The 24,858-nt window shown below is 31.6% G+C and overlaps 1 protein-coding gene across 3 annotated transcripts; it reads right to left on the bottom strand.

Annotated features, from left to right (window-relative positions):
* Positions 1-10,070: 10,070 nt before the first annotated feature.
* On the bottom strand, positions 10,071-22,461 carry LOC113852473 (translation factor GUF1 homolog, chloroplastic). Of its 3 annotated transcripts, none has more exons than XM_027482757.1 (22): positions 22,130-22,461; positions 21,847-22,023; positions 21,646-21,732; positions 20,900-20,956; positions 20,709-20,774; positions 20,310-20,372; positions 19,897-19,941; positions 19,673-19,773; positions 19,000-19,096; positions 18,798-18,869; positions 18,290-18,444; positions 18,121-18,178; positions 17,557-17,637; positions 17,336-17,422; positions 17,121-17,192; positions 16,841-16,975; positions 16,664-16,737; positions 12,305-12,392; positions 11,675-11,752; positions 11,386-11,461; positions 10,663-10,703; positions 10,071-10,381 (listed from the first exon to the last, which is right to left on the bottom strand). In XM_027482757.1, the coding sequence occupies exons 1-22, from the start codon at positions 22,391-22,393 to the stop codon at positions 10,286-10,288; spliced, it is 2,070 nt and encodes a 689-aa protein (XP_027338558.1). In that variant the 5' UTR covers positions 22,394-22,461; the 3' UTR covers positions 10,071-10,285. The 3 variants fall into 3 exon arrangements, with proteins under 3 accessions (XP_027338558.1, XP_027338560.1, XP_027338559.1); XM_027482758.1 differs by having other exon boundaries at positions 10,176-10,381; positions 17,351-17,422; positions 22,130-22,430; XM_027482759.1 differs by lacking the exons at positions 19,000-19,096; positions 19,673-19,773 and having other exon boundaries at positions 10,151-10,381; positions 22,130-22,430.
* Between the last annotated feature and the right edge of the window lie 2,397 nt (positions 22,462-24,858).

The following is a 24,858-nucleotide window of genomic DNA, read 5'->3' as shown; positions in this document are numbered from 1 at the left end:
TGACGATAAGGATGGATAGAACAAGAGGATACGATAAATAAAAAATGAAGAGTATAGTAGTGGGAATTATATTCAAATAATAAAACTACAAAGAGGGGATAGCAGTGTTAATGAGTAGTTAAAAACTTTATCAATTGATTACTGTAATATAGAGAATAGAATTCTTATAATATTTAATGAGTTAATTAATTATTAGGTTAATTTAACTTGACAATATTATATTTATTTATTGTTATTTCTTAATAAAAATTGTAATTGTTTTAAGCGTGGAGCTAATATTTTAGAGGGTATTACATGACATGGTTTGACAAAAATTACCTTTTTTTATATAGATAATATATTATATATAATGAATTTATCATTGGAAATCTGAATTTTTTTTGCAAAAACTGAGTTACATGGGGATTGATTACCATAAAAAATGAATTAATTCATAAAAACTTAGTAATCTAATTACCCTAATATATAGACTAAAATTTATATTTCTTTAATTCTATAAAGTATTTTAAAATTTAAAATATTTAAGTGAGAAATTCAATATCACAAAAAGTGTGTCATGACATTACTTTAGACACAAAATCTTACTTTTAATATATAATAAATAAATAAATAATTATAGTGTCTCATGATATTACTTTAGACACAAAATCTTACTTTTTATATATAATAAATAAATAAATAAATAAATAATTATAGATAATAAGTTTTTCCATTAAAATAAAATGTAAACTACTTAAATCAACAGGATAAATTTATTATATTCTATTGTCTCACTAAATAATAGATTAAAATAAGTTTTGATTAGTTATTTTATCTTCTTTATCTTGACCAAAACAAGTCAAAAAATATTTAAACTTAAGTGTTGATAAATATTCTTTCTATATAATAATTTAAACTTTAAGTTGGTAGAAATAGATCTTTGAAGGATAGAAGGTATATAGAATAAAAGTATGCCTAATATCTTTTAGATATGGATATTCATTTTTTTTTTAGAATTAATTTGTCCCTGTGAATAACTTAGATGCAAAATAAGTTTGATGATGAATTTTTGTCATGATCTAATGAAGAATCTTTAATATATTTCACATTTTTACAACTCAAGTTGTAACATCAATGACTCATATAGATTAATATTTTTTTTTTTTAATTTTGTGCACCAAAGTTAAAGCAAATGAATTTGTGAATACTATAAGAGTACGGAGAAAAAAAAAAAATTAAGTCTTGACCAAGTGTCACATGTGCTTGGAGAATGCTCCAACAAGTGTCATATTTTCATTAGGTATGTTATATAAGGGGTCAACTTCATTTAATTTATTCTCAGACATATTATTTCAATTATATTTATTTATATACAAATAGACACATCTTTTCACTGGATGCTTATTCATGTAGAGACGTATATTTTAAACTACATATTTACATGAATCATTATTTAGATTGAAGTAACAACTTTTCATTTCGAATTAAATAAGACAACTCTTCAAAATGAAATAATACAACTTTCATGAATGAAATAATATAATTTTTTAATATAAAATAAGACAACTTTTCATATAAATGAAGAAATACAAATCTACATATTTTAAAAATTTCACACTTACACTTTTTATGAATCTAATGAAATAGGATGGAAAGTTAGTAGAAATAAAGAAAAAATTCTATAGGTCCAAAAAAAATTAAAATCATTCCTCTCATGCCATGAAAATGGAATAATAGGAGGAGGTAACTTTCGTGTTTTAATGTTTTTTTATTTTAAATAATAGTTTATCATATAAAAAAAGTATTAAAAATGTCAAGAAAATTTATTGTAATAGTCTAAATATTTATGATTATTATAAATAACTTTTTCATACAAAATATTTATCTTTTTTCACTCTTTTCTACTCATTTAAATAAGTGAAGATTTTTTTTTTCATTTTTTCTCTCTTTCATCTCATCATCCAAACAAAACCTTAATGTAATGCATGTACTTTTTAAGCGAATTATCTCAAAATTGAGTTTGTAAAATTATTGATTTGAAGTTTTTTATTTTAAAAAAGTATTTAAAATTAAAATATACAATAAAAGATACTTACAAAAGACTTACATTTATCCCACTCTAAAAAGATAAGTGGGGTTTCAAAATTGCAACCTGTCAAATGCAAAACTAACCTTATCTTGCTTCACTAACCATTCATATATAATTATGTAATCTAAATTTGTTGTTTTTATAACTTCAAATTGAACATTATTCTCATTAGAAAATATACTCTCTTTTTATACCCTAAGGGTAATTATTAACTAAAAAGTAATTAGTAAATTAATTGTTATTTTTTAGTGATTATATTTATGCTTTATTTTTTCCTTCAACGTCATATATCAAAGATTAATTAATGATATATTTAAATGACAAAATCTGTATATAAAAACTTAATTACGAAAGATTCTAATATATATCATCCCATCAAATATTCTAAATGTATTGTTTAGTGTGCTATTTGTGTTAAGCATTGATGATATATAACAATTTAGGGTTAAGTTAAATTATTAATAATAATAATAAGAATTATAAGATTGATAACTTTAAAAAATTGATTGAGAAATAATTATATTATTATATGATTTGAGACCTTAATTTTTGTGGTATACCCACATGATCTATATAAAGGTTTTTTAAATTTTTGTAGTTTAAAGAAAAAAATTTAAATTTTTTTCATAATTTTAACTTAAGTGAAATTTTTTGACTTAAGCTAAAATTGTAAAAGATTACAAAATTTGATAAAAATTACTTTTTCATTGAATTCGCTTATGAGAGTTAGACTTGTTTGTGGCGCTTTAGGCATAGATGGTCGTGTTTGTGGTTGTGTTAGTTGTGATGCAGGTGGTATAGATGAAGACAGTTGAGAAGAATCTCCTACCGGTTGTTCCATTGGATTGGTGCGATAAATTTTTATGAACTGGTAATTAATTGTTTTCTTTAAGCTGATTGTTTGATTGAAGGTATCTAGAATTATAACACCTTGGGAAGCACACAGAGCAGTGATTAGTGATGGAAATCCCAAAAGTTTTGTTGTTGATGCAGTACTGGAGGTATTGGACATTACAAATTGGTGCAACTCATCTAAAATTATAGTTTCTATGTCAACAAACATCTCTTCTATGATGTTGTATATCAGATATGCTTGGGGCATCTAGACATCTGAGGTGTGTGTGGTTGGGGCTATGTTGGCAAAGAGAAAGGATGCCCATATTTGGGCCAAAGTAGTCAAAGACTGCCTTTTGAAGCGCATTGGCTTCTTTGCTGCATTTGTTTCGTAGGATTTTCTAGGGATACATAAGGTGTTAGCTACTGTGTCATCTAAAAAGAGCTTCGATGTTGTTGGTATTGGCATAACTCTCCTTCCCCTAAGGTCAGAGGGTTGCCTAACAGGGCTGAAATTGCATCTCTGTCATAAGCAACAGTGTGTCTTCGAACCCAAGACTTCTGATCTGACTTGTGTGTAGGGATGGCAATGGGTAGGGTATGGGTAGGGTACTACACTACCCATCCCCATACCCGCGTTTTAAAAAAATACCCGTACCCAGCCCCATACCCGCGTGGGTATGAACATTAATCCCCATACCCGTACCCTCTGGGTACCCGCATACCCGTCTTGTACCCATTACCTGCGTTTGTTTGAGAAAAAAATATTTATAAAAAAAAATATGTTTATATAATTTCACATAAGTAGCATAATAATACAAAAATTCAATATGTAGTTGTCGAACAAGGTACAAATATAGATAAAAAAACAAATATTCAAATATCATAAATGTTAAATGTATCTTAATATAATAATTTTCTAAATTAAAATTCTTAGAAATAATAAGCAAAACTAAACACACAAGTTATTTGTCAGTGATAATCCTATCTTGTGTGAGATTTGATTGCTTAGTAATGTCAGAACGATAACAAAATAGATCTGTACAATGGTTGTCCTTCGTGTGGGATCGCTTAGTAACCTCTTGTGACGGCATTAACAACTAACTCTAATGAATAACATTTCATAGTTATTAAGTTTTAGTGAGACAGACATTGAGAATGAGAATAAAGTTAGAGTAGAGAAGTTCAATACTAACAATAAAAAGTTGATACATAAAATATTTTTTTTAACTTTTGAATTTTAAATTGTAAGAAAAATAATAGATTTAATTAAAATAATATAATATAATTAATATATATATATATATTAATACTAGTATTTTTTAACTCATATACTATACGAAAGTATTTTATCAAAAATATAAATTTTTGAAAAATTATTTTAGTGAATTAAATATTTCTAATGTATATAAATTTTAAAAAAAAGAATTTGAATAAAAGATAAATAGTTACAATAAAATTTTATAATAAAGAAATATACGTGTATATTAAAAAAATTATACTTTTTTATCTTAAAAAAATTAACAAATAAAAATTAACAATAATTTTTTATATTTATATCTTTTCAAAAACTTCTTTGAATGTGAATAAATAGTAAGAATAATATTATTTAGATTCAATAAATTATAGTTGTGCTTGTAATACATATGTTGCATAGAAAAATATTATTTTAAATTAAAATATAAAAATAAAATTTAAATATTATTAATAAATAATAAGTTTACGGTAATAGTAGGTGATTGTAAAATTTATAAAATATTTATAATATATTTATTATTTATCATTCACTTTATGATTAAAACATCAATATAATTTTATTAACAAAAATATTTTATGTGTGTCATATATAAATAATATTTTAAAAAAAGTCAATCTCATATTAACTATGTAATAATTAAATTGTGTTAGCCGAATTAAATGATATAAAATAGTAAATAAATTTTTCTATTAAAAATATAAACCAAAATAAATTTTTTGGTTTACTTTATTATTAAATATATTTTTATATTAATCTTATATAACTTCACATAAGTAATATAATAATACAAAAATTCAATTCATAATTGTAGAATAAAGTTTAAGCATATATATATATATATATATATATATATATATATATATATATATATATGCGGGTATGGGGCGGGGTGGGTACTTAGATACCCATACCCGCACCCATCCCCATTAAAATTTGCGGGTTTTTACCCACACCCATACCCGTACCCGTATAGCGGGTAAATACCCTACCCATTGTGGGTAAATTTTGCGGGTGCCCATCGGATACTTTACCCATTGCCATCCCTACTTGTGTGGGACCAATAGCTATGCATTTGCATAAAATTCTTTGACAATTACCTCATGAATTTGGTTAGGGAGATCTGCCAAGAATTGCCATTTTCTTCTTATAATCTCTTGCCAAAGCTCTTCATATTGACCTTCTTCTAAAGAGACATTCCTCTCAGGTAGCAATTTTTTACATTGTAGGTCAAGAAATCTCTGAGCCTTGGCCCTAGTTTTGAACCTAAATCTATCAAATGATATGATTTCTGTTTCAGTTTGAGCTTGTGATTGTTGATATTGTTCAGTAGGTTCATTATGTTGCTGTGAAGCTTGCCCAACTTCAGGTCTTTGCCTCTTTCTTTGAGGAATAAACTTCTTTGGTGCCATCCTGAAACAAAAAATAAACTACAAGATTAAGGTAAAATCGCTTAACCTCTGTTTGTAGCTTAAGGGAAAGCTTCAACCTTTAGCTTTCCCCATTATTCAATTTTCGCTTAAGTGACCTCAACCCTTTTAAGCGAAAAATACAGAGATTTCCAACAAATGTTTCCAAAAGAGGCAGTAAAATTAACCCTAAACCCTAAACTTAATATTGTGAATCAGTCCAACATGAACACAATAATACTAATCTCGTTGATATATCACAGTATTCAACACATGAAAGCCTTATAATCTCATGCAAAAGCTAAGAATAATAGCATTGTTAGACGCTTAAGCGACAGAGAAAGTAAATTTATAGCAACCAATAACAATATTGAAGCATGCCTTAAGCATTCATTATGTACCTGAGTTAAAAATGGAAGCTTGCCCTTGAACTGAATGTGAGAACAGAGACGTTTGGGGAAGATTAAACTTCTGAACTTTGAGAAAATGATAGAAAGGCTTGGAATGGAAATGAGAGTTTGTGATTCCAATTTTTTAAAAACCAATAGTTGCATATTTCGCTTAAGCGGATTGTGTAGTGAATAAGGCTTAAGCGATTTTTACAGGATTTTTGGCGCCAATGATATGTTAGGTTACTTATTTTTGAAGAAAGAGGTTTCTTCAATTTTTGCTATTGGTAAAACATTCAAGTACATGATATTATCATTGATGAAGTTTAGTAAGGACTTATTTCACACTCACGGTGAGGATAAACAACACAAGTTTGTAGCATTAAAGTACATTTCGGGTGAGATTGTGACAAAGAAAGTCTTCAAACATACTAAAGGTGCACATTTTACCATTACATCTGTTATTTAACATTACTGGAATAAATACTTATCATGTTTATTATTATTTTATTGGATTGAAGAATTGATGTCCCAAGGAAACCAAGTGTCGAGCAAGAGTTTGAGAGTCTTGAACAAGCATGACGATTTTGGTGTGAATATGGCAAGCTGGCAGGATTTGGAGTCAGCAAACAATATTTTAACAAGCGAAAGGTAGATGGTGTCATTACGAGTTGCAGATATATGTGTTGTAAAGAGAGACATTGAAAAGAAGATAAAAGAAAACCTCAAGTCACAAAACATCGACTAGAAACTAGAACTGAATGTCTTGTAAAGATATCATTGTTTTTGGTAAACAACAACAAATATGCCATTCGTGAGTTTGTTGAAGAGCATAATCACCCATTACAACTTCCAGAAACAACACATGTTTGCTTCACATCGTAATATAACTGAAGTCCAAGCTCATGAAATTGATTTGGTTGAGGCTTCCAGATTGCGACAAAAGACATCATTTCAACTAATTACTACACTTGCAGGACACCGAGCTAATGTTGGATATACTTGACTGGACACAAAAAATTATTTGAGAGCAAAAAGACAAAGAAGAATGATATACGATGAGGTCAGTTGTCTAATGCAATACTTTCAACGACAATTACTAGACAACCCAACTTTTTTTAATGCATACTAGATGGATGCAGAGGAGCAAATCACAAATGTTTTTTGGGCATATGCAAAGATGGTAATTGATTATGGGTTTTTTGGTAAAGTTGTATCACTAGACACTACATATTGTACCAATTGGGCTAATAGGCCTCTAGCATTATTTTCTGGTTTTAACTATTATAGAGGTGTAGTTATCTTTGGAGCAGCCTTGTTGTACGATGAAACAACTGAATCATTTCAATGGTTGTTTGAGACTTTTTTGGAAGCACACAACAACAAAAAAATCTCAAATAATCTTTATAGATCAAGATCAAGCTATGGCCAAAGCACTTGTCCATGCTAGAGACACATCATGCATTATGTACATGGCACTTTATGCAAAATAGAATAAAACACCTTGGCAATTTGATGAAAGGAGGAAGTCATTTTTTAAGAGATTTGAAAAGATGCATGTATGACTTTGATAGTTCAATTGACTTTGAGGAGGCTTGGACAAAGTTAATTACAGAATACAATGTTGAACAAAATACTTGGATTACTTCACTGTATTTCATAAAGGAGAAATGAATATCATGTTATCTGAAGGATTGTTTAACCCTTGGAATGCGAAGTACTCAGCTGAGTGAAAGCTTAAATTCTAATTTCAAGGCATGCATGAAACCTAGTGTTGACATCAAGCAATTATTTGCTCACTTTGAATGGGTTGTTGAAGACAAGCGTTACAACAAGCTTAAGTGTGAGTATGACTCCCGTCATAAGTTAGCCATGTTGCGATATGAGGTGTCACCAATCCTAATACAAATTGCCAAGATTTACACACATGCAGTATATAATTTATTTCAACAAGAGTTTGCTCAATTTTGGCATGTTGCATATCATTAAGGATTGAAACTCCTCTTTTGATTGAATATTGTAATTACTAAAATCAGTCAACAAAGGTCATGAACAGTTACATTTGATAGTTCCTCAACTACTATCAATTGCTCTTGTAAAAAGTTTGAAAAATGGGCATACTTTGCTGTCATGCTTTGAAAGTGTTTGAAACCAATGATGTAAAGGTTGTTCTTGACAAATACATATTAAAGAAATGAACAACAAAAGGCCGTTGTGGGATTATTCTCAATGTAAAAGGCATACAAGTGGAAGAAGATCCTATACTTTCTACTACACGGAGATACCAACAATTAACATATAAAATGATTAGGTTAGCCTTTGAGGTTTCTAATTCAGAAGAATATTGTCAAGTAGTGGATGACAGTATTAACACTTTAGTGGGCCACATCGCAAAGCTTCGCTTACAAACACAAGATAATTACAAGAATAGGGATGATGGTGTAAATACGTCACTAATCAAGATACACAACTTAAGGAATTCAAGCAATGACCAACCATTAAGAGGAAAGGGTGTAAAAGATTCAAAGGTTGGGTTGAATTACAAGCAAAAAGAAAGAAGAACAAAACTTCAACTTTAAGTCAATCATCATCTTAAGTACTTTCTTATGATTACTTTAATTATCAATTAATACATTTATTTTAACTTCCTTATTATAACCATATCATAAATTTCGCTATCATTGAATGTTTTAGGAATATCAACCAATGCTTTCGAATTTATTTGAAGTACATTATTCGGCGCTTCCATGTTATGATCCTCTTCAAACATTAGTTAATCAATTAAGTTTCACAGATTTGTTAACAGTAAGGCTATCAACTTAAATCAAACCAAATATCATGATTTTTTTTTCTATCCATTATTGTTTGTAATGTCTCTTCTTATTTTGCAGGGACAACTTCATGATACTAATACTTCAATCCTTGATCAAATTTGATTACACAATTGCCAAAATTTATTTTGTTTTAAAGCTAAATATGTATTTATCAACTCCTTTTTGTGTAAGATGTACGTTTGAAAAATTTATATGTAATCAAGTGTATTTTTGCCCCCTTAAATGATGTCTGTATTAGGATTAGGTTGAATTTTCTGTACCTTTCACTTAAGCGACCAAATTTCGCTTAAGCTTATCTATTCTAGCTTGATTTCTTTTGAACGTGGCCCAAGCGCGTATATATTTCGCTTAAGCTACAGATATTCGCTTAAGCGATTATATTAGGTTGTACAAGTTAATGCATTTTCTGATAAATTCGCTTAAGCAGATAAAATTCGCTTAAGCTAAAAAAGTTTCGCTGGATTTGTAAAACGCTAGCTCAAGCCCTACCAAAATTCGCTTAAGCCATTTAAAATTCGCTCAAGCTAATTACACTGCCTGAAACATGTGCTCTCTATTTTACATTCGCTTGATAATAATTAAATTCGCTGGTCTTGGCTTGAGTGAGGCGAGAATAGCTTAAGAGATAAATAATTAGCTTAAGCGAAATAGATGACTAAAAAACATGTCTCTTTGGTCCATTTTTGCTTCAAATTTTTCTTTTTCGCTTGAGATGGCTTAAGCGATTTTGAATTCACTTAAGCCAAATTTGGTCGCTTAAGCAAATTTCACTTAAAAGTCTTTTTTACCTCTCTTTCTGAGTGTTCAAGCCCTTTCTTCGATCGCTTAAGCGAGAAAAACTCACTTAATCACTTAAGCAAGAGCGAAATTGCAAGCGATCCAGGTCTGAAGATGATGGTTGCTCAACTTACAGAGACATTGTGCAACATATATACACTCCAACATTGTGATGCAGATTGCAGGAAGTAAAGCATCATTACACTATTGCTATGCATAATCGATTCAGGGTAGACTCGTTAAATGAATATTGTCGCACTTGTTCATTTTAATAATGCTCTGTAGCAAATGGTGATAGAAGTGCCAAATATTTAGACGTTGTTAGCATTATTTTACAACTTATTAATTTTCTTTTTCATTTTTCTTTCTATCCCACTTATGAAAAAAATCGTCTGTTATATCCCTATAATTGGTGCATGTCTTATTAGCAGTTTAGCACTGATAGTGTCTATGGCAGAACTAGTGATATTTCTAGTTCTCAAATTCTGCCCAAAATAAGTTGTTGAAAGTCTTGACCGTTATGATTTAAGCCTAATATCTTGACACACTCAATAATCCAAAATCTTGTATACTAGCAAAATAAAGTTCAAAATCTTGTATGTAACTAGGAATTAAAATGACAATATTTGAACCATTATACCAAAAAAAGATCAACGTTCTAATATTTTTTTGATATATTTACAATTTCAGATAATGTTGCAATTTACATGTAAACATGATCATATCACCTCCTTTTCAAGTTTCAAAACTGCCATGAAAGCTTCTTGAGGCACATCAACTTTACCAATAGACTTCATCCTTTTCTTTCCTTCAGCCTGGTTGGAGATAGACGACAACACTATTATGAGCATCTAAGGTAAAAGTCTGAATTATAAAACATCAATTGCATTGCATATAAGCAATTTCACATTTTCACTGTTGATGCAAATATCAAAACCAGTTTATTTATTAACGCAAAATACTATTGAAGCTGAACGCACTACCAATTAGAGCCTATTTCACTGTAAACTACGGATATAGATAGCTTGAGTGCCATTTTGTAACCTTCAAATATTAGAAAATTAAAATGACATAATCAACTTATACTGGATCGTACCTGCTTCTTAAGCAATTTCTTTTTCCTCGAAATGTCCCCACCTAGACGAATGACATCAAAGAGAATAATGATAAAGAAGCAACCCAGCCAATCAGAAAAGGCCAAGGAAAATAAAGTGAAAATGAACATGGAGGCTTTTCAAAATACTCCCTTTGGTCCTTTCTACAAGATACTTTTAACTAAACTACACATACCAACAAAAATAATTGAAGTTAGTTTGAGTTTTTTTTTTTTTTTTAAATATTATAACAGAACAATTTTATCCTTATTTTATACCATTGAACCTAATCCCACCATTAAAATTTACCATTCTTATTTACCCAAAAAATAAAATAAAATTTACCATTCTTAGTTTTAATTTCGGTTCCTATCAACTCCATTTATTAAGGGCAAATGAGAAAAATATAATAAATGCTTCATGAAAACTATAAAGCTCCTTACAAAAAGGACTGCTAAAAACTTCTAGAATGTGCCTTATAAAAAGGATTAGATGAAGTAAAATATCATTCAGAGTTTCTAAATATCTACATGGGAGGAAGGGATTTTCTTTTTTAAAATGAAGAAAATTGTAACAAAATCTTTTTGAAACATGGGGGAAAACTGAAAAAGTTAAGGTTTAAGATAATCACAACCCAAAAACTATTTAAGCATCCTGATCAAAATAACGGTTTAAATATTTTTGGGCAAGTTTATGCAAGACCCTAGGTTCGTCATTTGTCTTACCGTAGCATTTGGCTAATACATCCTTCCTTATTGCTGATAAAGCTTCACTAGCAATCACTTTTGATCCTATGCATGCCTAGAACAGAGAGATCAAGCATATGTTATTGTTGTGGTTAGTTTAATGAATTTCAATAAAACTAAATCAAATCTTCATAAATGTGTCAGAGGGGCAGAAAAATAAAGTGAACAGTGAAATGAAAGTTAGACCGTCTAAAGCAGGAAACTAGGGGGAAAAGGCTATTAATAGTTCTTAATGAATTAACATGAAGAGAGAGTACACAATTCTTACTTGAATTGGCACTTTAAACATTTGCCGGGGGATGAGTTCCTTCAACTTTAGGGTCAAAGCTCTTCCCACAGAATAAGCCTGAAAATACGAACCATTTTCTGATAATTTATTGCATCAAAATTTAAAAAATCAATCACTAGACATGCAGCATAAACAATGCGCAAACCCACCTTTATCATGTGCTAGCTTAAATTCAACATAATTATGAGGGTAGCCAGAATGGAAATCTTGACCAATTATTAGGTTATAAGATCTCTAAAATATCATGTCAAGAATCAATTATTATTCCACTTCCCTTCAATCCAAATGCCTGTAAATGTCTCAATTGGTATATTTAGATATTTCAAATTACTTTATAGAATTATTTGTATTATTTTTCAAATCCTAAACACTTGCATTAATAATTGTGGTTCAGCATTAAATAAAACTGTACCAGATTACTTCTACTTCTAGGAAAACAAAAACAGATGAAATAAATACATTTAACTCTGGTTTTCCCAACCCAGTATGATTTCTTAATTTATCTTGCAAATCCACAATCAAGTTCAATCAGTAGGCAATTTTGAGAGAGCCAGATACATCTTATTTCCAACCCATATATAGACTAAAAAAACAAAACAACTAAGTTACCTTATCTTTATGCACAATTGTAGCTAATGGCTCCACAGAATCACCATTTATCTGTATGTCAAGTTTAATTAAGTCACTTTCTTTGTACCTGAAAATGAATAACAGAAAGTATTATAACATTCAGAAAATTCCTTGAAAAGACAATCTTATACTTAATATTATGATTTCATTTAACAAAAGAGAAGGGTAGATTAAAAATTATAAACACAAGTGTAATGTGCTTCAAATCAATAATAGCCATCCTCCTCCAGTAAAGTACAAGGTATATATGAATTAATAATTAAGTGACATGCAAAGCAATATAATTTTAGATAATGAGATAGGAGGAGAAAACTCTAAGCTTAAGTGTGGACAGAAGCTTTAGAACCAAGCTTCGTTAAGGTAAAAAGGGGTATACCGTATGCAAGTCAAGACAGAGTTAGTAATGTTTTGGAAGTGAAAATTAGGGACCACATCATACCAAAAGTTGCATGGTTCAGGTATCTTGGGTTATCTTTGAAATTAGAGGCAGGCTCATGCAAAATGCACTGTGAAATCAGCACAATAATCAAACAAATGCTCATAACTTCCATAGAAATTACCAGAGGACCATTAAGTGGGAAAATTTTGATAACTGCATGATATGGCTGCTGGCTGGGTATTTTAATATGGGAATGTCACACATAGGAATAGGATTCAAGTTGGATGGATGAAATGGAGAAATGTTCCATACATAATTTGTGATCACAACTTCTATTGATGGTGAATGTTGAGCAATGAAGTGCAAACAACAGCAAAAAAGCATGTAGTACAAATGAGAATAATGAGGTGGATGAGTGCAGATACAAAAATTGATAAAGAATCATAAAATTAGGATCAAAAGTTTATAGGAGAAAGTTGGAGTAGAACATATTGAGGAGCTGCTCTAGTGAAAAAAGTGGATCAAATAGAAGATAATAATCTGATAAAAAGGAGTAGAGCAAGATCTAGAAAACACTAGGAGAAATCATAAAAAAAAAAAAGCCTTGTTCAAAATGACTTTATAGAAAAAGTTTGGATTTTGATATAACATGATGGCGTCAATTGATCTATGTAAGCAAATATAGTTGGATAAAGCTTGTTATTTCATAAGGGTATGACTCAACTGAATGCCCATGGCCCAATAGTGGTAACTGACAGGTATGAGGTACTTAAGAAACAAAACTTTATGTTTCCTTTTACTACAGATTCCATGATCAGAACCATGGTTTTGAAAACTAGATTGGATGGGTCTGCATGTAACGTTCTAAATTTTGGTAATACTAATTATTATTATTATTGTTCATAAATATATATATTCATATGTGTGTTAATTTATTTGAAAATGATGTTTGTGTATTAAGTACATGGATGTGTGTATATACGTGTATGTATGACTGGATAGGCTAAAAATGGGTTAAGTGCCTAAGTGCATGGCGTAACACTGGGCTATTCTCGCTGTAGAGAGAGGGCTCTGGGAGGAAGGACTGAAACTGTCACCTTTTCGCTGTAGCGAGAGACGTATTGCTGTAGCGAGAGAGCAACAGTTTGGAGTGCATTTCTGGGTGCAGTCTCGCTGTAGTAAGAGGGTCTTGCTATAGCGAGAATGTCGCGACCAGAAAAGGATTTAAAGGAAGTTAGGGTTCGAGGAGAGTTATTTCTCCCTCTCCCTTCAAAATTCCTTTGATCCTTTCATTCCCAAAGTCTTATTTCACCGATTAATTGCCTCCAAAGCCATTCGAGAGTGAGATTGAGCTCGGATTTATGTGTGGAACGTTTGGAGGTGAGTTTTAAATGGTTAGGGTTTCGGTTTTTCACCCCCTTTCTCTGTTTTTGTAGTTTTCCTGGGTTCTCATGAAGTTTTTCCATGTGTTTAGGACGAAATCCATGAGGGGGAGCACTTCTTTGTAGATTTAGCGTGTGGAACGTCGATCCGAGGTAAGGGAAGACTCTACCCTACTCCTTTACGTGTGATTTGCTGATATTTTGTGTGATATTGTGATGTGGCTGAGTAGAGAGTAGAAAATTGCTAAGATATGTGACGTGGGCACTTATGTCATTTATACATATGTGTATATCTGAATGAACATTGTGAAAATGTGGGTCCGAGAGCCTTGTAATATGAATGGAAATAGGTTAAGAGCCGTGTGTCTTGAATGAAATGTGAGCTATGTGCTGTGAAAATGAAATATGGGCCTAGTGCCGTGTACTGTTAAATGTGGGCTACGCGGTGTATACTGAAATGTGTGTGATTGGGGCGAGTAACGCTGTTGTAATGTGCTGTGAATGGTTCAGCGATACACTGCGAGTGTGAGAGAGGAGGACGATAGAAATACCTTGGAGAAAAGGGAGTGATGATAACACCGACTGTGGAACAGGTGCACCACGGGCCACACACTTTCTTCCTGACTAGACCTCTGACTATTACCTTTGTTGAGCGACCCGTGACTGCCCACGTGGTATCCGTGAGACGGAGATAATGGGCGATTATTCATGGTATAAATCTATGATCACAGTGTCAACGTGAGTATGGTTAGCGTGAGTATGCATGGGTTTATGAATTGTGCTTATGGATGTGATAATGCTGCCTGTACTTGTATTTATTTAATGTATTGGAAATGTGCTGGAGGTGAGACTCTATGCTTAATTGTATGTTTTACTAGTGTAGAGTACTCACTCTTACATTCATTTTTCAGGTAATCATGACGATCAGCACTGGACTCAGTGAAAGGGACAAATGAAACTGCTATAGGACTAGGCTTTTAATTTAAAACTAATGTATTTGAATAAATCCTATAGTAGTGACTTGATAAAAATTGTAACCCCTTTCCTTATTTTAAAATATTTGATGAAATTAAGGATTGAGAATCTTATTTGAAATAAAATTTATTTTATTCCGAATTTGCGAAATTATGATTTATTGAAATTAAATATAAGGTGTTACATTGCACAACCCTCGTATAACCACCAATCAACAACTGCTTGAATGGCCAAACCGAAAAAAACTGGTAGTTTATTGGTTGTTTTCTTAAAATGTTAGAAAACTAGTGGATTTCAAACCCAAGCCCCTTTGAAAGATGCCCTGTTTTTATATATATTATAATAAATATTGACAAATAATCCTACCAATTATCCAAAGATTGAGCCTCTACATAACAATCTCCATTCACTATTGCTACTATATTGCTATTGTGATATTTAGTATTAAGTTTATTTTTATTAATGATGTTCTTGTACTTTATATTAATTTGTTATATATATATATATATGGTGATTGCTATGATGCCTTGAAGATTAGGAAGACATTCTACGTTCGTTCACACGTCGAATAATCATGATTGTTAATATTATATTAAATATATATAATAGATAGTGGGGATTAGTAGAACATCATAAAAAGACATAAATATATTTTAATTTTTAAGATATTAAAACAATCATAACGGTTGATTTAAGAAGGGTATAAAATGTCCTTTCAAATTTATGAGCATTATAACAAGTATATATATATATATATATACACACACACACACCAATGAATCATAAATTAGTACCTTTGTCAGTTTAATGATTGGTCTAATTTAAAAAACATTGGATACCAACTTTAATCTCATAATATTTTGGAATTGTTTGAGAAAAATCCTCTTAGATACCTCTTACTTATAAGGGTGAAAATAGGCCGAACTAAGTTTGGTAAGGCTTGGGCCTCTGCTGACTTTTAATTCAAAACCTATGTTTGATCTATTTATCTAACATGGGTCATTTTTAAGATTTGACTTAACCTTTTTAAAAGTTTAGTCTGACTTACAAGCCTATTAAAAGTCTGCTTTATAATGTCATTCAAATAGGTCATAAAACAAACCTCTGAATTAGTTAGTAAACCTAAACTTATATATAAATCCATGAACTAAAAGTCTTGAAATAAAATAAATATATAATCTCAAAATATTATATTAATAATAAAAAATAATAATATTATTTATGTTTAGTTAAATAAGCTAATCTATTAGGCCTAAAAATATTTTCAACTAGCTCAAAACCTGACTTTTTCAACTAAATAAGTTTTTAAAAAAGCTTTGGTCTAATTTATTTAGTAATTATGGCTTGACTTAGCACTAATGTAAGCTAGACCACAAGCTTGTGACAAGCGACCTAACCAATTTTCACCCATACTTACAGGATGCTAACGTTTGTATTAATTTACAATCCCCTAAACTATAGGGATTTCCTATTTAATTAGTTTTTAAAGCTTCCTTAATTATAGCATATAATCAGCGAAACTTACAATAGTCAACAGCTCTTGTAAGCTAACAGATTCTCATATGAATATTATCAATAAATTGAGCTTTCAGAGACATTTACCCGACAAAGGTATACTCCATACTAGCATAACCCTTACTTCTCGACTTTAACTGGTCAAAGAAATCACCAACCATCTACAAAATTGATATTCAAGGAGATTCATATACTTGAAAGCCAATGTTAGTCAAACATAGGCACATGACATGATTTACAAGAACTAATGCAAGAGAAGATTACCTCTGCTAGCGGTAATTCATAGGTGATAGATGCTCGATTTTCAGTGATAAATTTCATTTCTTTGAATTGCCCTCTTCTTTCTTGTGCCAGTTCCATTAGCGGACCAATGTAGTCCTTTGGTGTAAGCATCTCAATCTGTACAAATTAATTACAAGTTAAAGACAATAAACACACACAAAGATAGACAGAGAGAACTTATAAATTAACATGTTTGGGTTTGGCCTAAACTGCTTCAATTGAACAAAGAGAATAATAAGCTCCACAAAGTGCAAGAAATAACCTTCACAAATGGCTCCTCAATTGATCTCCTTTTTCCAGGCTCAGGAAGTAAAGATGGATTTGAGCATTCAACCTTCAAATAGTTTGTGATTTGGACAAAATGATGGTGTTAATATGACACATTTAAAAAATATAGAGGACATTCTGTTTTGATGAATCATTGGCCTAAATAAAATATTACATAGAAAAGGGAGCTTAGGAATGAGAAGAAATTACAGTATCACCATTTACACAGTTTACTCTGTACACAACACTTGGAGCAGTAGTTATCAGACTCAAATTGTATTCTCTCTCAAGTCTCTCCTGTAATGTGAAGAGACCATATTTCCAGAGTTAATCAGAATTTTGAACTATATTTCTAGGAAATATGCCATATAAGTACATTCAAGCATTTTTCCTATGATAGCCAAAAAGTAGATACTTAGACAAACTTGAACCTGAACAATTTCCATGTGGAGAAGACCCAAAAACCCACATCTAAAGCCAAAACCCATGGCACTTGAGGTCTCAGGTTCAAACTGTAAACAAGAACAAGGAAATAGTCTTCAAATAATTAATCGCTAATCCCACCAGTGCCAGCTTGACTGTGTGAGAATTGGATATTTAAGGAAAAAAATTGCATTGCGCCCCTTAAGGTAAATAAAAATTATATTATAATACACAACTTATCAATAGAAATGATGCATGCAGATCCCCACACAATGTAATTTAAGTAAACTTTAAAAGCCTAGCAGATTTGGCATGAATACTTCTCCCATGAAAGAAACATAATTCAAAAGTGAAGCTGAATAATTAAATAACATCAAACAGCCTAAAGAAAAGCCAAATTGATAAATAAAGCTATAGCAACTAAAACAAGAAAAACTAAAATGTTAAATAGCAAGTTATAGCTAACAGATGATAGCATATACAAAAAAATTGCAAATTAGGTTCCCTTGCCAAATGTCTAGAAACAAAAGATGCACTATGCACTATTTTTCAGCATTTCAATGTAAGGCCACCTTCAGTGCAGCATCATTGAGTTGTAGCTTCTCAAGTGCATCACGTAGATCAGGAAATCTGCCAATAGAATGAAAATAAGAATATGATTAAATCCAGACTCCAGAGACAATCAAGTGTAGCAATACAAATCTTTTGTTCAAAAAAAGAGTTTAAAGAAGAGATCAATACTGGTCAGCATCAACAGGAAACAGGCCACAGAACACCATAGGCGTTGCTTCCTCATACCCAGGTAGTGAATTATCTGCCTTTCTGCTATAATGAGTAATAGTGTCACCCACCCTGGCATCAGCTACTGTTCTAATTGATGCAGATAAATAACCCACCTGTTAAAGCACAGCAAAAGATATTAGTGTTCAGAATTTAAAAAAAAAAAATCTTTAGAGAATTAAAGCACAACATAACAAATTTAACATCAAACAGAATTGTCATGCCAGCAAAAAATGCGAACAGGCACAGGCATACTCAGGAGAAACTATACATCAGTAATCAGTATTGTGTGTCATCACATTTTTTAAGCCAATTTTTTTAAATAATTCATTGTGTGTTTCCATGCTTCATAGTGTGTGCACAACATAGGACAAGAGATGGAATGGAGTAGAGGAGAGAACAAAAAATACCATAATCAATATGAAATACATCAACCTTCTAATTAAATCATTCAGAAGAATTACTTTACCTCACCAACACACAACTCTTCAACTTGTAGTTGATTGGGAGACAAAACTCCAGTCTCATCAGCAAAATAATCCTGTAGGTTAATAATCAGATTAGTTCAAAGAATATTAGTAGTCACCACATGACCACAATAACCAAGTTTTTGACCAATGATAGACTACTTGGCAGAGACAGGGGATCATAAAACAGGAAAGGTACTTTACCTTCCCACTAGCCATAAAATAAACTCTGTCACCTTTCTTTATAGTCCCATCTACAACCCGAAAGTATACAATAACACCTCTATATGGATCATAGTAACTGCACTACGATTCAAAGAAATTATACTTAGAGCACCTGAAGGATAAATATGATACATAAAGAAATAGTACCTGACACAATATGCTAGAGAGCTTTAATCTCATAAAAATGCTAAAGGAATGTTATGAATTTAAATACTCCAAATCTGAGTGGAAGTCATGTCTGTAGATATATATTTAATTTTATATATATATATATATATATATATATATATGCCAGCTATATATAAAAATTGAAAGAGAGAGAGAGAGAGAAAGATTGTATGCAAGTTATATGCATAAAGTGAAGATCCTTGAACTAGCATTAAGCTAAGTACATGACAACAAAACTACAATGGCAAAAGAACTAGGGTGAACATTGGGCAGGAAAATTAGATCTTGAAACTTAAATAAGTCAACCAAGTCTTGGTTGAAGTGTCCATGTCATCATTTTCAGATTGTAGGGACCTTTCCAGAATTATTTCATGGTGTCAATATCATCCAAATCTTAAATGATAATCTATGTGAACCTGTAGTATATTGACAACATAAAGCATAAAATGGATTGGTGTAGCAACATTTGCAAAAATTAGAGTACCTATCAAATATTAAAGCCCTCAATGGCCTATCAGATGTATCAGCAGGTGGGGGAATTCTTGTAACAATTGCATTGAGAATATCAATAATACCAATTCCTTCCTACAGCAAAACTTAGCATAATTATGTATTAAAATAACATACGTGTATGTAGTATCATAATCATATATAATTTAAAGTCACAAACCAGACAAAATTACAGAACATAAAAGAGATATAGCCTACCTTTGCAGAGCAGCGAATCGCATTGCTACAATCTAGACCTACAATCTACAAGAAATCAATTCAATTTAAAAATTTTCTCATGAATATTGTAAGCATGATTCAAGAATACATGAATAAAGAATACAGAAACAGGAAAAACTCACGCAAGGAAACCATAGCTAACACATTCTCAAATTTTAGACCCCCTGATGTGTAAACCATAACCACTCCAATTACTAGTAATTAAACTAGGAAAAGTGGGACTTTAGAATGTTATACAAATAATTAGGTGCCGGTTTGCTTCAATCAAAGAACAAATAATTTATGATGCCATAAGAGAAAAAACATAGATGGGAAGGATCCTTGACTATCTTCCCATGCAGCATAAAGATTATGAGTATGATGACATCAAGAGTCTAAGTCAACAAATGAACCTCTTCAATCTCCTTGATAACTCGATCTGGATCTGCACCTGGAAGATCTATTTTGTTCAAAACCTGTTACAGAATATCCGATGTCACTAAACATACAAGCACACATACACAGATGGAAAGATTATAAATTAAAAGACAGAGATAGAAGAACAGGCCACAATTTCAAATGGGAAAATCCAGTGCCACAACTTTGTGGCCACAAAAAAACTATTTTGTGCCATTGATTGATGGATAGTTGTACATATTAATCACACATGACAATAATTTTTTTTGTGGGTGCAAAGATGTGGCACTTGGGCCTTTTTTCCGAAAAGAAAAAAAGGATGGTGAGTGTCTCAATAAACTAAAATAAAATTGAATGAGAAAATTTAAAGTAGAATACTAGTATTGCATGCTTACAGGGATAATTTCTAGGTTGTTCTCCAAAGCCAAATAAACATTAGCTAGTGTTTGTGCTTCGACCCCCTGAAATTTGAAAATAAATTTTTGGGACAAAGCAGAAACCAAAATTACTACAAGAAGAGAAGCCTTAGATGATGGAGTCACAGAACCAGAATGGAAAAGAAGAGCATGACAACATAGAGATTCACCTGAGAAGCATCTACTACAAGGAGAGCACCCTCACACGCAGCAAGCGATCGAGAAACCTAGCCATAAGATGAATAGTCACAATCATTATATTGATGTTAATCTCTCTTCCCCCCAAGATAGAATTGGTGGGGTGAATTTAATATAATTAACCACTTGTAATACACGAACTTAGTTGAGAAATCTGACACAGGGAAATATCATTCAGAAAGGCTAAATAGAATTTTGAAATGCGATTGATTAAACAATTAATTTTATATTTTAAAGCATTTTTATCTCAAACTTAGCTAATAACTCTTGGCTTCTAGAATGGTTTCTGTTCTCATAAACCGCCCGGGGGGGGGGGGGTCTTTTATTTTTCCAGTATAGAAACAAAATATTTCCAAAAATGTGCTAATCATGCCAATAAATTATTTAAATTACTAGGCTTTAGTTTCTTCTTTCCAAGTACGTACAAATGTTAATCTGATTGTGACTCCCAAGTTTGAAACAAATAAAAAAAGACAAGACTGCTACAATAACATTAGATAAAGCACACAGCACTTCGTATGCATGTATTACTACAGGCTTGTTGTTTTAAAGTTATTTAAAGTTACAAAATCAATCATCGCATCTTTCAATGAAAAACACACGTTGCAATAAAAATGTGGGGTTCAGATTAATTTATACACTTGTCTTAATTACATTCAACGGCTTAAAATCAATTTTACTTAAAACATTAAATGAGACGGACACTACATTGACATACCTCATACGAAAAGTCGACATGTCCCGGAGTGTCTATTAGATTCAAGCAATATGGTTGATTTTCAAACACATAACGCATTCGAGCTGCCTGCCATGATCAAAATTAATCAAATGCTTTCTCAAATATTTTCAATTTCGAAATATCATATTTTCTAATTTCTCACATGATTAAGACAATAAGGAATTAGGAAAAAAGGCGAACCTGGAGCTTAATAGTAATGCCTCTTTCTCTCTCCAAATCCATGTTATCGAGAAACTGGTCCTTCATCTCTCGCTGGTGTACCGTGCCAGTCACCTGAAGCAATTTATCCGCCAACGTGGATTTCCCATGGTCAATATGCGCAATGATGGAGAAGTTCCTTATATTACGCACCGGCACCTAAAAACCCAAGCCGAACCAAACCAAACCAGCTTGTGATGTTAAATCGCTAAGAACAAGAGCAATTTAGGAAAAACAATGAAAGAGTAGTTAATGGCTATTATACCTTAGAGAGACGATCCTCGCCAGCTTTGGCGGCGGATTCGAAGTCAGTGGTAGCAACCTGGCACGTGACGCTGCGGCGAAACGCGGTGGAGCAATTAGGAAAACGAGAACGGAAGTGGAATCTGGTAGTGGTTCTTCGTGTTCTGGTTCGTTGAGCATGGAAGAACACGTGATGGTGGTGGTGGCGGTGGCGGTGATGGTGTTGCAGTTGCAAGTGTGTTTTAACGGATAAGAATAGAGACCCGCCACAAATTTCTGCGGCCATTGAAATTGTGACTCTACTCTTTTACACCGTTCCGAACGGAACACGAGCTTCGACTCATTTTTGTGAATGAGCGCGCGAGGGGACCCACTTAATTCATATAGGATTGGGCTAGCCCGCTTTAAACAGGCCTATCAATATGGGCCCATTCAACGTGTATGGGCCAAGCCTGGTCATTACGTCTGTGTGGTCTTAAAAAGTGTGTGGGTCTCTCTAACCATTGTTCGAAGTTTGAGCTTGATACGAGTTAAATTAAAGACCAATGAGTAGTTAAACATGTTTCTATCAACTCAGATAAAACAAATTATAGAATAAGCACTTAAATAATAAATAATAAGCAACAAGAGAGAGATAACCGTAAAATTTAATGGTTGGAGACATTAAAATTTGAAATGATATGCATAAATGATCTATATTCACTAAAGTTGGTTTTAGATTATCAACTCGGGTCAAACCAACCCTATTTAAATTAACTTAGGTTAGTTTAAGTGTTTACATTTTTTTTCCATAAATTTCAAAAAAATAAAAAGTTTGAGATTTTCAATCCAAAATAACATTTAAAAAAAGACTTAAAAAGTTTTCAAATCTACTGTCCTAGAAAAAGAGAGTATATTTTATTTAGAATAGGGGCAGTAGTACTAAGAGACTGTCATCCAAGGAGGAAAAATTAAGTATGATGCTAAAAACTCAACTGTCTAGGATTGGTTCTTTATATCTAAATTAAATTAATTGAACAACCTAAATTAACTCAATTTTTTTGTATTTGTTTGGATTCATTTGATTGGCTAGTTGGTCTACATCTCTTCCCATGTCTACTACTATCACTTTTATAAAAATAAACCTCACAAAATAGTGTAACATTCACAAATGTTACCTTACGTTAGAAAAATACAACCATCTCACGCTTGTATTGTGTCTTAGGAGCATCCATGTGAGGGTATGTGTGCCTACCGAGTCCCAAGTTACTCCTTTGTGTTGTCAATTGCTTCTAGTTGTTGCTGCTGTTTCGTCTCTTCCTTTCCCTGTACAGTCTTGTTCCCATCTCTCGTCCACCATTTACTTCCACTGTATATTTTTGTTTCTTTTATTTTTTTTTCACTCCATAAGTAGGAAATTTGCATATTTACCAATTCAATATGTCGATAATGTATTATAGATTTTGTTTCATTTCCCTTGTCCATTTTACATGTTTCTTTATTTTTCACCCTCACAAGGAAGGAATTTCCATGTTTACCAATTCTATATTTCAATCATGTACACTAGATTTTATTTCATTTCTCTTATTCATTTGACATCTTTCAAACTAATCAGATCCACCGATAGTGTTGTATCTCTCTGTCACTGCTCACTAGTGCATCTGTTCATGATTATTGTGCAATATAATAACAGAGATAATATTCTATGACACTTTCTAATACTTTAAGCAAACTCATATGCATTTTTCTTATACTCATGCCAATTCAATCTATCAAAGCTATTATAAGAAAGACCGTAACAACTAGATCATTGTCTAAAAGTTTTCTAATACACAGAATCCTTATAACAAGGCAAGTGTAGAGTATACTTACTTCTAGTCAGGGATTAGAGGATAGTTATCGTAAACAAAACTTTCAGAAAGAAGTTTAGAAAGAACTCATGATTTATAAAAACACAAGTTTTATTTTAGTCCAATCTGCCTCTAAAGGGCAGGAGTTCCTCAATATATAGAGAATAGAAAGAAAACATAATTATTACAAGAGACCTTTAAGCAAGCAAATAAAGATGAAGACTTTTAGTACATATGAGTCACACTAAAAACATAATACATAAAGATGTTTTATTACACAAAGTTACTTTTTCAGAGATTCTTCAGTCCTTGCATATAGGCTCATGGCTTGGAGACAAATTTGGGTCATTATCAGTTCTTCATCCTTCTTGATCTATTACAGATTCGTATGAATCCTGAGAGTCCATTATTGTATCAATTGTATGTGATAATTAGCTTCACTACTAATTATGAGAAAAGCAGAAAAAATAGACCAGATTGTTGAATCCATCCATAAGAATGATGAAAGATTCCAATACCTTTCTGATAAATTTAGAAAGTATTATAAGGAATCTCAAAAGCAGATTGCTAGATTGGAATTAGATATCTCGAAGCTGTCTGAGAAGAAGATACAATTAGCTCAATCCTAAATAGATTTTTTGGGAATGCATTTTTCTCAAAAAAAAATTATCAACCTCAACCTCATATTGTAGAAGAATTGCTCAATTTTCTTGATTAAAATTTCACTGTTAAATATATATATATATATATATAAAAGTTTATAAAAATGTTTAGGCTGAAAATAGTTTGAAAAATGCAAAGTCGTCATCATTTAATAACAAATCATGCAAAAATTGAAACACGACCCTAACTTCAAGGTGTTCGAATAGCTTTGAAACATCCACTTCTATTTAAAAGAATAAAACAGAATAAAAAAAAATAA

This window comes from Abrus precatorius, unplaced genomic scaffold (genome assembly GCF_003935025.1).
Source record: "Abrus precatorius isolate BTA unplaced genomic scaffold, Abrus_2018 Scaffold10, whole genome shotgun sequence".
NCBI lineage: Eukaryota > Viridiplantae > Streptophyta > Magnoliopsida > Fabales > Fabaceae > Abrus > Abrus precatorius.
This window is presented reverse-complemented; position numbering and strand designations above follow the sequence as displayed.

Excerpts from the sequence above, each read along its gene's own strand:
- LOC113852473 (XM_027482757.1), bottom strand. The coding sequence starts at position 22,393 with ATGGCCGCAGAAATTTGTGGCGGGTCTCTATTCTTATCCGTTAAAACA. Across the intron at positions 19,942-20,309 it reads TTATCAAGGAGATTGAAGAG|ATTGTAGGTCTAGATTGTAG; the intron begins GTTCATTTGTTG and ends GATTTCTTGTAG. Across the intron at positions 19,774-19,896 it reads CGATTCGCTGCTCTGCAAAG|GAAGGAATTGGTATTATTGA; the intron begins GTAGGCTATATC and ends GTTTTGCTGTAG.